Source organism: Capsicum annuum, chromosome 6 (genome assembly GCF_002878395.1).
Source record: "Capsicum annuum cultivar UCD-10X-F1 chromosome 6, UCD10Xv1.1, whole genome shotgun sequence".
In the NCBI taxonomy this organism is placed as follows: domain Eukaryota; kingdom Viridiplantae; phylum Streptophyta; class Magnoliopsida; order Solanales; family Solanaceae; genus Capsicum; species Capsicum annuum.
This window is the reverse complement of record NC_061116.1, coordinates 215688939-215704391: the sequence shown is the minus strand read 5'-3', so window position 1 is coordinate 215704391 and position 15453 is coordinate 215688939. Positions and strand designations below refer to the sequence as shown.

The window sequence follows — 15453 nt, the reverse complement described above, 5'->3', positions numbered from 1 at the left end:
AGGAGTTCCTTGACTAACAACGCAAGGTACTACAAATTTTGGAGCACCACTTGCACATGTCTCCCCTTTAGTGTCCCTTGAATGGTGATCGACATATCATGTAGACCCATTTCCAACCAAGAGGTTGGTGCATGGTCTAGAAACAAAGGTGTTGTTATTAGAGCTATGTATGGACGATTGGTTTGAGGGGGTTTTGTGGAGTTCATTTTGTGAGAAAGTATCCTTAGAGGAAGGTATAGAAGAGAGAGAATTTTTATGGAAAGTGTTAGGGGGCACATAATCCTTTTTGAGGTGCATAGGAAGCTTATGATGATGATTTTTGGGTTAGAGCAGAAAGGATTTTCAGAGGCCACAATCTGCTCCAAGAAGTAGTTTGGTTGGTTGATTTGACCGGAGACGGTCATGTCACTCTAAGAGTTGAAAGTGTCAGAATTTTTAAGGGTCCCAAACCTATTAGTAGAGCCCACATTGGACTTACTATTTTTAGCATTGTGAGAATAATCCTTTGAGAAACTTGATTGGCCCTTACCCGATTGGGTTGCCATTTTCATAGGCATGGCACTTTTTTGTTGGGCCCAAACAGATTTGGCTTGTTGAGTATTTGGGCCTTGGGTTTGAATTGTTGGCCCACTTGTGAAGGTAGTAGAGTTGGGCCTTTTCCCATTTCTTACCAAGTTGGTCCTGTCCAAATATGGGTGGTCTAAATTGGAGTTACCCTTGTCCTTACCCGAAGCATTATGTGTATCGGCGACTGTCGGAGGATATGGATTCCGATGGGTAGTATCCATAAACTTACCTGATGTTGGGTCGAAAGATTCCTTCCTGACATTAGGCTTGTCAAGTTATTTCGTACCTGATGTTGATGACCGCCCCTTTTTCATTGCTTTTATACTTTTTTTGCAAATGAGACAGTTTGCAATTCCGTTGTTGCCTGTTAAGGAGAAGCGGACTCCGTGCTGGCTGCATTATGATGGGTGTCTTCCTTAGCATCGATTGTATGATGACAACTTGTAAGCGTATGGCCCAATCGACCGCAATTTGTACATAAGATGCCTTCTCCTTCGTAGCATATCGACTGTTCATGGTGGTCAATCATTACAGCAGTGAGAATTGGCTTCTTCATTTAGATTTGCACACAGATACGCGTGTATCGTCCTCGAATTGATGAAGAAGTACACGCATCTATTTTCAGTAGACATCCTATTTTTTTCCAATTTTCTCAAGGATATATTTGTCGTAAAATTCTATTGGTAAGGAGGGTAATCTAACCCAGCTTGTTGTGGAGTTGATTTTTGATTGGCTTGGCACAAAATTTGGCTCCTATGCCTATAAAATTCTATTGGTAAGGAGGGTAATCTTCTTTTGACTTTCTTCAAGTGTTAATTTAATGGTGTAATAATCCTCACCTAGGTCAATAAGGATTACACTTTCTTGAAGCTTCTATAGATCTGTCAATTTTGAGCGGAGGTACTGGTGATTCAGTTTCCATCCAATAAATTTCAAGATGACAGATCTTTTCCAAGGCCTGTAGAGTCTCTGTTTGTCTTCCTCGATTAATGGTATGGAACCTCCCTCGAAATTGGCAGGCTGGTTTTCTAAACTTTCAAAGTTCAAAGAGGCTTCGACATTTTCGAAGTTGAGACCAGATTTCTCTTCAGCTACTTCTTTGTAGGATAATTTTCGTGGGAGGTCCTCTTCCATGGCGGCCAAGGTTAGGTCAGGTGGAGCCGGTGGAGGTATCGACGGTGATGGGTCTGGGCTACTGTGGAATAGTCGTCGACATTAGGAATTTTTAGAAAGAGAAAGTCTTTCTCTCTCTAAACAAGAAGGTTCATAATTGAAACATTATTATTGATTAATGCCTCACTGTTATAACTTATAAATAGTTTATTCTAACGATATCTAATATTATTCTAATTTTCAGTAATACAACGATAGTACTTTATTTTCTTGAACATCAAGTTTTTCTTTTGTTTTTCATTATTTGCTCGAGCAAATTTGTAAAAGATATTTTGAGAGTTGAGGCTTAATTCTTAGATACGTCTATGTGTCCAAATATTCGGATTTTTACTCTTGCTCTTTATTTACTCAACATATTTCTTAGAACTGTCAGATTTAAACTTTTTGTTCTTTATATTGCTTTACTTAATCGATATTTAAATAGCTGATAAACGAACTTAAAACAATGGTTAAATTGAGAGACTTGCTGTTGACCTCATACAAATTCAACTATCCAGCTTTAGGATAAACATTTATGAAATTTATTTTTCATACTCTATTAAAAAAGTTATTTTTCTTTTTCTAACAAACTTATTTACCCAAAAAATATATTTTTAAAAATATTTTGACCAATTAGACATATTTTTTTTTTTTAAAAGGTTCCCTATTAATTCGTTGGTAAAATTTCAAATTTAATTGGATAAGGCGGAATATTTAGAATTAAGCCTAAAATAGAATTTATATGTATTTGTAAATAATATATGTCATCAATTAAATATGCTATGAATTCTATCCTGAATTTAATTTTAAAATATCCATCTTATTTCAAGTACTCAATATCCCTTCAAAATAAACAACAATCTCAAAATAAATGAAAAATTATTTTATCTCATTCAGATAGCCGAATGACACTTTTAAGTTCTCTCCAAAATGAGCAGATTACTTTTAGCAAAAGGAATAAATACCTTTAATCTTAAAAAAAAATTGACCAAATAGATAAGTAATAACTTTTCTTTCAATCTCTTCTGTTGGATAAACAATAAACAATATACTTAATAAACTTCCCTTAGATTGGATAGCATTAAATATATTTTTAACTGTTCATAACATAACAAAGAGGAATATTAGTATATGTAACCCATAAATTCCTCTACAAATTTCATTTCTTTCTCTCTCTCTCTCACTCGGACAAAGCAATTCAACAATTCAACTCTACTCTCCTCTCCCCCCACCTACAAAAGCCCTCGGGTTTTCAGTTTTCTTCTCAAAGAAGACACTTAGCTTCACTTTTCTCTCTCTTCGCGTTTTCCAATTCTTCGTTCCGTTCGATGGCTTTTCAGAGCAAAAAACTCATCAACGATCCTAATGGTAATAACTGTACGCATGAATAATTTGCTGTGTAATTCTGAGTTTTGTTGTTGTTGTTGTTTTAATTGATGTGATTAGTTTTCTATGTGCATTGCTTTGCTGTGTTCGGTGAATTGAGAGAGAGGAATTTTGTGTGTTGAAATTTTGAGAAAAGGATTTTTTAGTTGTTGTTTTGAGTGTATAGGATTTTTTGTTGAAGTAGAAATGGAGAGGAACTTGATATTAGTGTTTTGTTTTAATTGATGTGATTAATTGTTGATGTGCATTGCTTTGCTATGGTCGGTGAATTGTGTGAGAGGAGATTTTGTTGTTGAAATGTTGAGAAAGGGATTTTTGACTTGTTGTTTTGGTTAGATGAGTTGTTTTGAGTATATAGGATTTTTTCTGTGGAAGTAGAAAAGGAGAGGAACTTGATATTAGTGTTTTGTTGTAATTGATGTGATTAGTTGTTTATGTGCATTGTTTTGGTATGTTGAGTGAAGTGAGGGAGGGAGTTTTTTGTGTTGAGAAGTTGAGAAAGGGATTTTTTAGTTTTTGTTTTGGTTAGGTGAGTTATTTTGAGTATGTAGGAGTTTTTGTGGATGAAGAAGAGGAGAGAAAATTGATATTAGTGCTTTGTTTTAATTGATGTGATTAATTGTCTGTTCATTGCTTTGTTATGTTCGGTAAATTGAGAGAGAGGAGATTTTGTTGTCGAATCTTTGAGAAAGGGATTTTTGACTTGTTGTTTTGGTTAGATGAGTTGTTTGGACTATATAGATTTTTTTTTTTCTTTTTTGGAAGTTATTAGTATTTTGTTTTAATTGATTTGATTAATTGTTTATGTGCGTTGCTTTGTTATGTTCGGTGAATTGAGGGAGGGAATTTTGTGTGATGTGAATTTGAGGAAAGGTTTTTTTAGTTGTTTATAGAGGATTGTTTGTGAAAGTAGAAAGGAAAAGAAAATTGGCGTTAGTGTTTTGTTTTGATTTGAAATTAAGGCAAGTTAAACGTAAGAATAAAAATAAGGGTTATAGGTATTAGGTAGAACTACTAATTTGTTATGTTTATTATAGAATACCTAATAGTGGTTGATTTGTGTTGAAGAGATGGAAAGGACAAAAATGTTTTTTAATAACCGTGGTTTGTGGGAAGTTTGCGTGCAACTTGACTAATTACACGAGTTATCAGGTAACTCTGCCTACCAAGGGTTAGGGTTTAGATAGATGGAAATGATGGAAGTGTTTTTTCCTTTTGATAATCGTGGTGTCTGGCTATCTTGGGTGCGCATCTACTAATTCCATGGGAGTATCGGTAACTCTATCCACCAAGGCTTAGGGCTTAGACAAATTGAAAGGATAGTGTTTTCTTCTTTTGATAATCGTGTTGTATGGGCCATTTTGGGTGCACCTTGACTAATTTCACGGGGTACATGGTAACTCTGTCCATGGACAAGGCTTAGGACTTAGATAGATGGAAGGGATAAAAGTTTTTCTTGCTTTTGATAATCGTGGTGTCTGGGCCAGCTTAGGCTCACCTCGATTAATGTCATGGGTACCCGGTAACTCTGTCCACCAAGGCTTAGGGCTTAGACAGATGGAAAGGATAGAAGTGTTTTTTTTTTCCTATTTGATAACCATGGTGTCCGGAGGAACTTGGGTGCACCTCGATTAATTTCACGGAGTACCGAGTAACTTTGTCCACCAAGTTTTAGGGCTTAGACAGATGGGAAGAAATCACCCAGTGTTTTTGCCTCCGTTGGGATTTGAAACTGAGACGTCATGGTTGTCGATGTACTTCATCAACAGCTAGTTCACACCCTCGGGTGTCTCTTTTCTCTTTTAAACTTCAAGAACATTTGCAAAACCTGTTCTGGTGATTAATTTACCATCAAAATACAGATTAGTGTTTTAACGAAACGGACCTGAAGATGACACAATGGATATATAAGGTTCTTGTAGCTGATCAGGACTAATTTGTGATTGAGGCATAGTTAAATGATATCATATACTGTTTCAATAAATGTGTTTGCACATTTGTGTGTCATCTGTATTGGCATAATTAAATGTTACTCCCTCTAGTCCATATTAAGTGAATTATTGAGATTCTTTTTCATAGTTCAAAACAAGTGAACTTTTCAAAGTTCAAGAATTGTTGGGATTTTTTTCCGTATTTACCCTTCCTTTTAATGAGGTTCTTAACTACTTTACATTTTGTAGAAGAATAGATTGGAAATAATCAAAAAGGTAATGTTGGAAAGTAGCCTTTAAATGTTTTTCTTGAGGGGTGTGTCATACCCCAACAATTCACTTAATATGGACTAGAGGGAGTATAGCTCTTTGTGAAGCTTTTGTAGTAGGTACTGCAGGTCTTATGAAATGTATGGAAAACCTAAATGCGTATTTACTGTAGATACTAAAGTGCAACGATTTGCAGATGTTGTGACAGAGTTCATCGAGGGACTTATCGAGACCTATCCAGGATTGCAATATCTGGATGGATTCCCTGAGGTGATCTGCCTGTATTTACTTTTTTCACTTTTTTTTACATGTTGTTCTACTAAGATAATAAGTGTTGTAAGTTGATTGTGTAACATGTTGTCTTCTGCGCTGAATGTCAGGTTAAGGTTGTCTTGCGTGCTGATATTTCTGGTGCAAAATATGACAAAGTTGCCATCATATCAGGTCTTCAATTTGAACTGTCCCTCATCTCTATATTTCAACACTGGAGTTTGCATTTCATTAATAGCACAAATAATTTTGCATTCGGAGCACCGTACACGATTTGGGATAGATCAAGCTTGACAGACTAATCTAATCTGTTTAGTAGTGAAACTGGAGAGCTTCTTATAATGAGTTAAACTGTAGGTATCATATGTATTGCTTTGTCATCTCTTCTGAAAGAAAATGTCAGTTGCTTTCGAGATGCTGCTGCAGTTTTGTGTTTAAAACTAAATACAGTTTTTGTTTGTTTCTTAATATGCAATGAATAATCATTTTTTGTTTGATCGGGTGATAATTTTATCAATGTGGTTAAGAACTTTCCATAAAGAAGTGGCATAGAAAGGTGTAGAACCTGAAAAAGATGGTTCTCTACAAATAACACCTAAACTTCTACACTAACAGAGACCTCTTGGGTGCACCAAAAGTTCACTAGAAACAAAAGGCACACCCCCGAATGCACAAATTGCTTTCCACACATTCAATTCGCACTTGTTTATTTCCCTTCAAAGTACCCACACAGTAGTCAAAGGAGCGGCATCCCATGCTCTGCATCATCTTTTCTGTAGCTGGACAGAACAACCTTGACTCTATCTGGCATTGACCACTTATTATATAGGGATATTCACGATTAAATAGTGTTCTTGAGAATCTTAAACTTGGGATGTATCTTGGGAATGTCAGTGTAGCGAAGTGCAGTTTAATCTGGTATCTTGATACTTCTATAACTTAGGTGGTGGAAGTGGCCATGAACCTGCTTATGCTGGATTTGTTGGAGAAGGGATGCTGACTGCAGCTATCTGTGGGGACGTTTTTACCTCTCCAAATGTTGACTCAATTCTTGCTGTATGATATACTATTACCCGTTTGATTAGCACATACATATATAAGTTCTTCCTAATGATGTTTGCCAACTGACCTGATTCAATTTAGGGCATACGAGCTGTCACAGGTCCCATGGGGTGCCTTCTTATTGTCACGGTACCACTGATCCTAGTTGTTAATTTACCCTTGTCTATTCTAGCAGTTTAGGTTTAATGAGGGTGATAATGCAGGTAAGGGGTCACCAGTCATAAACTGGAATATTCTTTTAATTAAACTGGAATATTTACTGTTGAAAGAAAGCTGTTATGGATCACTGTTACATTCTTCACTTATAGTTATAAATCACAAAATGTGATTTCATGATTTGCTTATACTTCATGATTACGATGCACTTTGATTTGTTACAGAACTATACTGGTGATCGACTAAATTTTGGTTTGGCTGCCGAACAAGCAAAATCTGAAGGTTTTAAAGTAGAGGTATAATTGTGATATCAGTATCTAGAATTAGTTTGTTGTTGTTAATGTTATTTTTATTACGATGATGACGATTGCAATAACCAATTAATCATCAAAAATTGGAAAATCGGTACACACTGATATACATGCATGTGTTTATCTTTATCACCAGATGGTAATTGTTGGTGATGACTGTGCTTTACCACCTCCAAGAGGCATTGCTGGCCGAAGAGGTTTGGCAGGGACAATTCTTGTTCACAAGGTTCACAATCTCTCTCTTTCTGTATGTCTTTTAGATTTCATTTGAATGGGGATAGATATTTGACTTCAGTCAGAACTAATTGAAGCTGTTGCAATTTTTCCTCAATTTAAAACAAAGTTTTCCTTGTGATGCCACCTACTGAATATACTGGAGCTCTCTGTGTCTTGTGTGTGTCTATCTATTTATCTACAATTAATAAAAGGGCAACCCTGCGCACAAAGAATCCCCGGTTAGCATGGTTCGGAGAAGGACCGCACCCCAGGGGTTGAGGTCAAATACCCAATTTAACTGAAGGACTTCAAATTTTCATTTACCAAGATTGTCATGGTCTTTCGACAAGTTGTTTCTTCAATTCTGTTATAGAGGATACTTGGAATATTGTTGTGCTTCTAGTGCAGAACTATACATATTAAGAAGACTAATTTGATCTTTTCTGCTTCTTTGTTGAATTCAATTTCATGTGACACTGGCTAATCTGGGTAGCAGTCACTTTACCTATGTGTCTCATCATATTGAAGTTTGCAAATATAACTGGTTTCAGTTGCTTTCCCATGTATCTTTTCTGAATTTCACTTATCTCAGGTTGCTGGAGCAGCAGCAGCTTGTGGTCTTCCCCTTGCTGATGTTTCCGCTGAAGCAAAGCGTGCATCAGAAATGGTTGGGACAATGGGTGTTGCATTATCTGTTTGCACGTTGCCAGGACAGGTGACTTCAGACCGTTTAGGCCCAGGAAAGATGGAGCTTGGTCTTGGAATTGTAAGTTCCTTCATAGGCACAAGGTTGCTCAGTTATTGATATTAGCTACGGGGAAGCAGTTGACGAAGTTATACTTTACTAGATGAAACACGTCCTATTACATTCATGTGTTGGAGCAAGAAAACCTGTAATTTACCTTGGGGTACTGTGGATATCGTTCATATCATTTCTGTTTGTACACTTCGATACTCGATGTTGCGTTTCAATGGTTCATATGTGTGTGGAATTTGTAACCTCTGTGCTACAGTTGAAACTTCAAACATCTACATGGTGGTTAAGGGCTAATAAACTACTTAGAATTCTGTGATCTTCACTTCTGCATTATCAAATTGTTTGCACTGTTTTCTTTTTCTCAGCATGGGGAACCAGGAGCTGCCGTAGCTGACCTTCAACCAGTAGATGTGGTGGTTTCTCATGTTCTGAAGGAGATTTTGTCATCGGTATGTGAAAACTTTGTGTGAGTCTTTCCCTGGACTCTGTTAAGACAGGATTCTTTGTCCTACAGGCTGCCCTTTTTTATGTGACTTCGAGTCTGAATGTTTGAACGGGAGCCTTGGAGTGTCCAGTAAAGTTGCTACCCTATGAACAGAAGGTTATGGGTTCAAACCGTGGACACAACCTCTTGCAGAAATGTGGGGTAAATGCTGAGTACAGTAAACCCTTGTGGTTCCACCCTTCCTTGGACCCTTTGCATAGCGGGAGCTTTAGTGTACCTAGTTGCCCTTTTAGTTCGAGCTTGAAAGTTTGACCTGATATGCACTGGTACTTGATGCACTACAAGTTTTCTGATTACTTGAATGATCACTATGAATTGGAAAGGATGAAGTCAAATCACTTTTTACTTTTGACGAGATAAACTATTGATATTTTCTTTTTGGTACTAAAACAAACAAGAAAAGTGAGTCCAAAGAACTACAACCATGTAGATGTAAGGTTTTGATCTTTGCCATTTACGTATACTACAAAGCCACAAAGATTAGTGATGAAGATGCTAATATGTTTTTTCTTACTTTTTCGTGAAAGAAGTTAGGTTGAGCAAAATATTCTGTACGGGGTGCCCAACTCTTGTATGAGTGAAGAAGTAAATAGTAACAGTTTTTATAGAAAGACAGTACTGTTAACCGAAACACATTTAGAAGAATCATTCTTTAGTTAGCTTAATTAGGAGTGTGAAAGAAAGAAATAAAGAAAAAAAGCCACTAGTTTTGGAGTTTTTCTGCAAGCAGTCTATACTTTTCATGTTTACCTTCTTTTAGTGTGAGGTTGTGGAGGATATTACATGTCAATTTTCAAGTGCATCCCTTCCACAACCTTGGTTTCATTCAACTTAGCTAATGACACTTATTCTGCAGAAGGAAGTTTCACTGTTACTGAATGTTATTGTAGGAGACCAACTACGTTCCAATCACACGTGGTAGTAGAGTCGTGCTCCTGATTAATGGGTAAGTTTCAGATCTAATCCTGCTATAGATGCCTTTGTCATCACTTTCCTCAAAGTATTTGAGGTGGGTTAGTTATCCTATTCTGCTCTCATTTTCTTTTGCCTTGTTCCTCCTTTCCGTTTCTCGTATTTTTGGTTGGCGGGGCAGAGTTGATTTTATACTTGTATAGAAAGATATCCTGGTAGCATTTTTACCCTGTATCTGTCCTGGCACATTGATATTTTCCTTGAATATTCCATTTGGTTTTATGGGATACTTCAGTTAGACTCGTGAAATTTGAGATGAAATCATTTTAAATGATATGTTTTTCTAATCAGTCCTTTTACACAATATGTCTTTTGGAGTGCATACTATATTCTAGGGGTGTGCATAGGTCGGATTGGTTTGATTTTCTATTGAAAAAAAAACAAACCAATTATGTCGGTTTATTAAAACTATAAACCAAATCAAACCAACATAAAATCGGTTTTTTCAGTTTAGGTTTTAGTCGGTTCTTTCGGTTTTTCTCGGTTTTTTTTTATAATCTTTATTTTTTACAATTATATTGTGATTGAAGTTTAGATCAGGTATGTTTTGTGCTAATGAAAAACCACAATTATGAAAAATTGAGGAGCGAAAAACTCTCTTGAAACTAAAAAATAAGATTAAGAGTGAAAAGTTTAGGTTTAAGTTTATATTGGATTTTGGATCATTTTATTAGCAATTAATGGATAAATATTACAACTTAAAGGCCCAAATATGAATATATTATTTATATATATATATTACATATAATATTAATTATAATTTACTTTTTAAATACCTTTTCAATTAGTTTTATTAATTTTCAATATTCAGAAAGTAGATGTATATATATATATATATATTTTTTTGGTCTTTCTTGTGAACCAGGTCCCACTTGTGGTTAAGGTGCACAATTCTTGCGTCCCGCCAGTATGCCTTAGTACGTTTTGGTGCGATTCACCCAGGCTCGCCCAGAAAACACCTTCTAAAACACTAGCTATATGAACAAAAGAGTCAAATTTGTTTTTCATGCATTGAATTACCATTCGGCCGTCCACATTTTAGTACTGCAAGTTTTTGAAGGCTAAATTCACGCTGTAAATTAACAATGGATCGATCGAATTTGTATTATGGCAGATCATGACTTCGAACAGATGGTATTTTCAATTGCACAGTAGGACGTTTGTGTCCTCTGGCCCTTTTTTCCTTCGTTCTGCCATTATGACCCAAAATTCACAAGCTTGATATTAGTCTCTGGATTGATTGGGTTCTTTTATTGCTTTAACTTACTTTGCAAATCAATGCAAGCCAAATAGGTTTAGATCTGAAAAGTTCAATAAGCTGAAAATTGTTCAAATGGATATTTTTGCATTCATGGAGATTTGATATTTGCATTGGATGATGATAATCAATTTAAAAACAGTGGCGGAGCTTGGCTTTGTGCTTGAAGCTTTTAAATATTCAGTTCTATTTCCATTTCAAAAAAAAAAAAATTCAGTTCTATTCCAGTTCTTTTATTTTATTTTCGAGTATTCACTATACTCATTGTTTAGTTAAAAGATTTTTCATGTATGTTTTAATATGAAGTTATTTGGGATTGTCACTGTATCACCTAATTCATTTTGTTAATTATTTAATCACTTTTTTTTTTAAAATACGTTCTCTAGCAAACAAGAGACTTCCTACTTTTCATGTTACTATGTATTTATTTATTTTTACTTCCCTACTGCAGATTAGGAGCAACACCATTGATGGAATTAATGATTATAGCTGGTAAGGCTGTCCCAGGATTGCAGCTTGAACATGGTCTAGCTGTTGATAGAGTCTATACAGGGTCATTTGTGACGTCACTTGATATGGCAGGTATATCAGGCTCATAAGTCTTTTCCTTCTCTCAACAACATTCGTTTTCTTACTTTCAGTTAAATGCAGGCTTTTCAATTTCAGTAATGAAGGCTGATCAAGCAATTTTAGACCGTTTAGACGCTCCAACTAACGCTCCAAATTGGCCTGTTGGTGCTGAAGGTCAGTTTCTATGTCTATTATTGCGCTTCACTATGTATGGGTGGTTCATTGCTTGTTACTTTTTCACTTCTGGTTTCTTGGCACTATTTTTATTTCTGGACTTGGAAAAGCTCCCCCGCATTTGTATTTCTCTTATTAAAAGAACTAGAGTGACAGAGAGAAAAGTTCATATTAGATAATTCACTAGTATCCTCTTATATCTATGGGTGATATAACCAGCACATAATCTGTGCAATTCTGTAGCAGTTAACCTGTCTAAGATAATAAATCGACTTTACTTACTGGAAGTTAAAAAATTCAGGCAACCGACCTCCTGCAAAGATACCTGTCCCACTTCCTCCATCACATTCTATCCAGAGTGACAAGGTATGTCAAATTTATGGGAGATGACTGCATTTCTCACTCTGTACTTCATATTATCATTACTTTGAAAGCACCGATGCACACATATCCCAATAAAGGCTTGACGTCACATACTTGATATATATTCAATTGAAGAGTCCCTGTCCCAGACGTTAAGTGTAGCTACTGCTTTCAATCTTTTGTGGATTTTTAGGATGAGAGAGACAGCATAGTCTATTATAATTCCGTTGCAGATAAATAATATTTTCAATCTTACCGTCTGTTTCTTCTTTATTAGACATTGAGTCGGCCTGAAAAACTGAGCCCTCAGGGTCATATCCTTGAGGGAGCTATTGAAGCAGCAGCTACTGAGGTTGTAAATCTCAGGGATAATTTGAATGAGTGGGACAGTAAAGTTGGTGATGGTGATTGTGGTTCAACTGTAGGTCTTCGGATAGCCTCTTTGTTTCCCTTCGTTTGTTGCCCATGTTATCTGCATTTAATAAGCTCTTCCGTGAAACTGCAGATGTTCAGAGGTGCGGTAGCTATACTCGAAGACATGAAAAAGTAGTGAGTCTTCTTCCCTAGATTCTTTCCTCATATAGTGTCTCCAGAAAAGTAAAAAGGTAGGCAGATTAGTCTTCCCAAGATTATTGCATATCCTCACTCCAAGGAATAAAAAAGCAAGGCATCTTCTGCCTCCCCTTTTTATCTCTTGTAAGATTGCTTGGAAGCAAGGTATTAGTTACATTCAAAACTATTCACTGTACAGACAAAATATGTCTCTGCTTGTTTTCCCTCCTTTTTCCTGCTTGCAGTGTTTTGCGGTTATCAAAAGAAAAATTTAGAGTGCTCTGCTTGCAGCGTTGTTGTTTGCTCTTAGGATATCCTTATATTCATTGGGTATAGATCGGTTTCATTTTCTAGAAAGGAGATGTTGAAGTTCCTTTATAAGTTCAAACACGTGAGGTTTTGTGAAAGACAGCTTGATATGTTTAATCTGCTCTAGTCAATTTAATGATATGATATGAAAAATCAGCTGCTATTGCGTGCGTTTCATTTAGTTATTTTTATGTTTCTCTCTTTTCGTTATTATTTCCTTCTCTTATTATCTTGTGTCGTTTTTGTTCATTCCCCTCTTTCTTCGCTTTTAAAGGTTACAGAAACCTTTCTGTTGGTCTTTAGCAAGTTTGATGCATGAATTTGAGATTGTTGCATAAAAACTCTGAATTGAAGTTATATATTTCCATCTTTAAATTTACTCCTGCTTTCTGAATTTTTTCCTGCAGCTATCCATTGAATGACCCTGCTGAAACAATCAATGAAATTGGATCTTCTATTAGAAGAGTAATGGGGGGAACAAGCGGTATCTTGTAATGCATTTTCCCTGTCTCATCAACTAAACCAATTCTTTCTCTTTTAACCTAGCTTTTCCTTTCATTACCTATGTCTCTAAACATCTGTATTTGTAACAGATACAGTATATTCTCTAAGGCAGCATATGCGGAGTTGAAAGCAAACACTGAGTCGGTTGTCACAGCTCTGCACTGTAAGTTGACTCCTCGGAAGTTTAGACTTGATGTTTGTTGCTTCCAACTATTTCTTTGTGTACTAAGCTACTCTTTTGATTCAGGGGCTAATGCACTTGAAGCTGCTATCGCTGCTGTTAGTAAATATGGAGGAGCTAGTGCTGGTTATCGTACACTTTTAGATGCTCTTATACCAGCATTGTCAGCTCTTAAGGAGGTCTATACTGCTTTTCCATGATACATCATTTACAGTTTTTTCCAGCAGACCTTTATTCACTAAGAAATTTTATGTATTGGGATCAGAGGTTGAATGCTGGGGATGACCCTGTCGATGCTTTCATTATTTCTGCTGAGGCAGCATCTGCTGGAGCCGAGTCAACCAAGCACATGCAAGCGCAGGTATCGTCGTTGTATTTACTTCTAATGTGTTGAAAGGAAAATACACATGGTGTTTCAATGGTATATTTTCAAAAACATTACATAGCTATGTGGTCCGTTCTAAAAAGGTCAATATTTGACACAACAGCACAAAAATATGTAAAACTCGAGCAGCATTAGAAAAATGTAGCAACTGTAACGTACCTTTATGCTCGTTTTTCTTCTTCAGAGACTGTTACACCTTTAAGCATCTTCACCCTATAGACTAAAGCAATAATCCAGGATGAATATGTATTTGTATCTTTTTCCTATTTGGCTCAAATCAACAAGGAATCAGAACATTAACCTATTGATTCATCAAATTTATCTGGTTTTATAAGTCTCGCAGAAGGGGAAGATGTCTATAGTTTATCTGGATTTCTATTACCAAATCAATAGAGAAATTTAGTCACATCCTATTTTCCAGATTTAGATCAGCACCTGCTTTTACTCCATCTGAAATGATAAATCTGAACTCTTAGAATATGACTTGGCCAAAGGGCTTTTAAATGACACCTCTAATAGGTTTAAAGTAAGTTTAAGATGTCATTTATTGTTTTAGGTATTCAAAACTTATGATTGAAGTCTTTGTAATAATGTTTGAAAATTCATAAGAATCCGTATTTCTTGAAAGATAGCTTGGTACTTACCAGACTTCTGACATAAATAATAGATTGAGATTTTTTTTGGAGATTTGGATTAGGCTGCTTCAGGAATTCTCATTTAATGTTTTCCCTGGAAGCCTATGCCAAGAATTTTGATTAGCAATTTTCTTTACATGTCTTTCTTTAATGGAGGGTAATGATCATTTTATTTAGAGCAGAAATGTGAAGCTTACAACAGAAAAATTGTATATTTGTCTTGTTCCATCTTTATATCAGTGTTATCTGGCTGCCAATTTCTTAGTTCAGCAAGGGTCGTAATCAGTTTGTTTTCTAGGCTGGCCGTTCAACCTATGTACCCGGAGATGTTCTTGCATCCGTTCCTGACCCAGGTGCCATGGCTGCAGCTGGGTGGTACAGAGCAGCTGCTTTAGCTGTAAAGGAGAAGTATAATACAGCATAGCACATTTAATTGGCTATACCTATTACTTCCTGCAGCAATTGTTTTTTATCTTTCTCGAGGAAGAAATTAACCCAACAATTTTTGCGCGTAACCTTTCTGAGGAATTAGCTTTCCGCTTATGCAGTCCTGCATAACGCCGAGAGAGTGTAGAAAATGTATGTTACAGTCCTTTATACAGTGTTCTAAGTGAGGAAAGAAAACAATGCCAGGTAGAATGCCAATCTGCGATCGTGGTTGTAAGCTTCATTGTAACAAATGAGCTTTCTAATTAGGCACTATGGATGCCTGCTACTTTTAGGATCTGTGCACCTTTTACAACTTGTTCCGATTGTCTCTGTTTATTTGTTACCCTGCCCCTTTTCCCTGCATTTGTCAAACTTCTTCGTGCAGCTTTATAATCAGGCGGAGTCAAGGTTTTGTCAACCTATCTAGCATCTAGAAACAAGTAGGAGATCAGTCAATTTGTAAGTCCGTAAGGCGTAGGAATGCTATTTGTAGTCGAGTTTGTGTGGCTTATGAAAGAAGATGAGAAATTTATTTAGT

General features: G+C 36.2%; 1 protein-coding gene across 1 annotated transcript; it reads left to right on the top strand.

Moving 5' to 3' along the window:
* Window positions 1-2862: 2862 nt before the first annotated feature.
* LOC107875831 (putative 3,4-dihydroxy-2-butanone kinase) lies at window positions 2863-15207 on the top strand. Its single transcript, XM_016722677.2, has 20 exons — window positions 2863-3087; window positions 5503-5576; window positions 5687-5750; window positions 6520-6632; window positions 6720-6767; window positions 7019-7090; window positions 7242-7331; window positions 7914-8087; window positions 8444-8527; window positions 9474-9529; window positions 11265-11395; window positions 11465-11557; window positions 11859-11923; window positions 12198-12341; window positions 12426-12469; window positions 13189-13272; window positions 13375-13448; window positions 13533-13645; window positions 13732-13827; window positions 14785-15207. The coding sequence occupies exons 1-20, from the start codon at window positions 3048-3050 to the stop codon at window positions 14908-14910; spliced, it is 1785 nt and encodes a 594-aa protein (XP_016578163.1). The 5' UTR covers window positions 2863-3047; the 3' UTR covers window positions 14911-15207.
* Window positions 15208-15453: the final 246 nt, after the last annotated feature.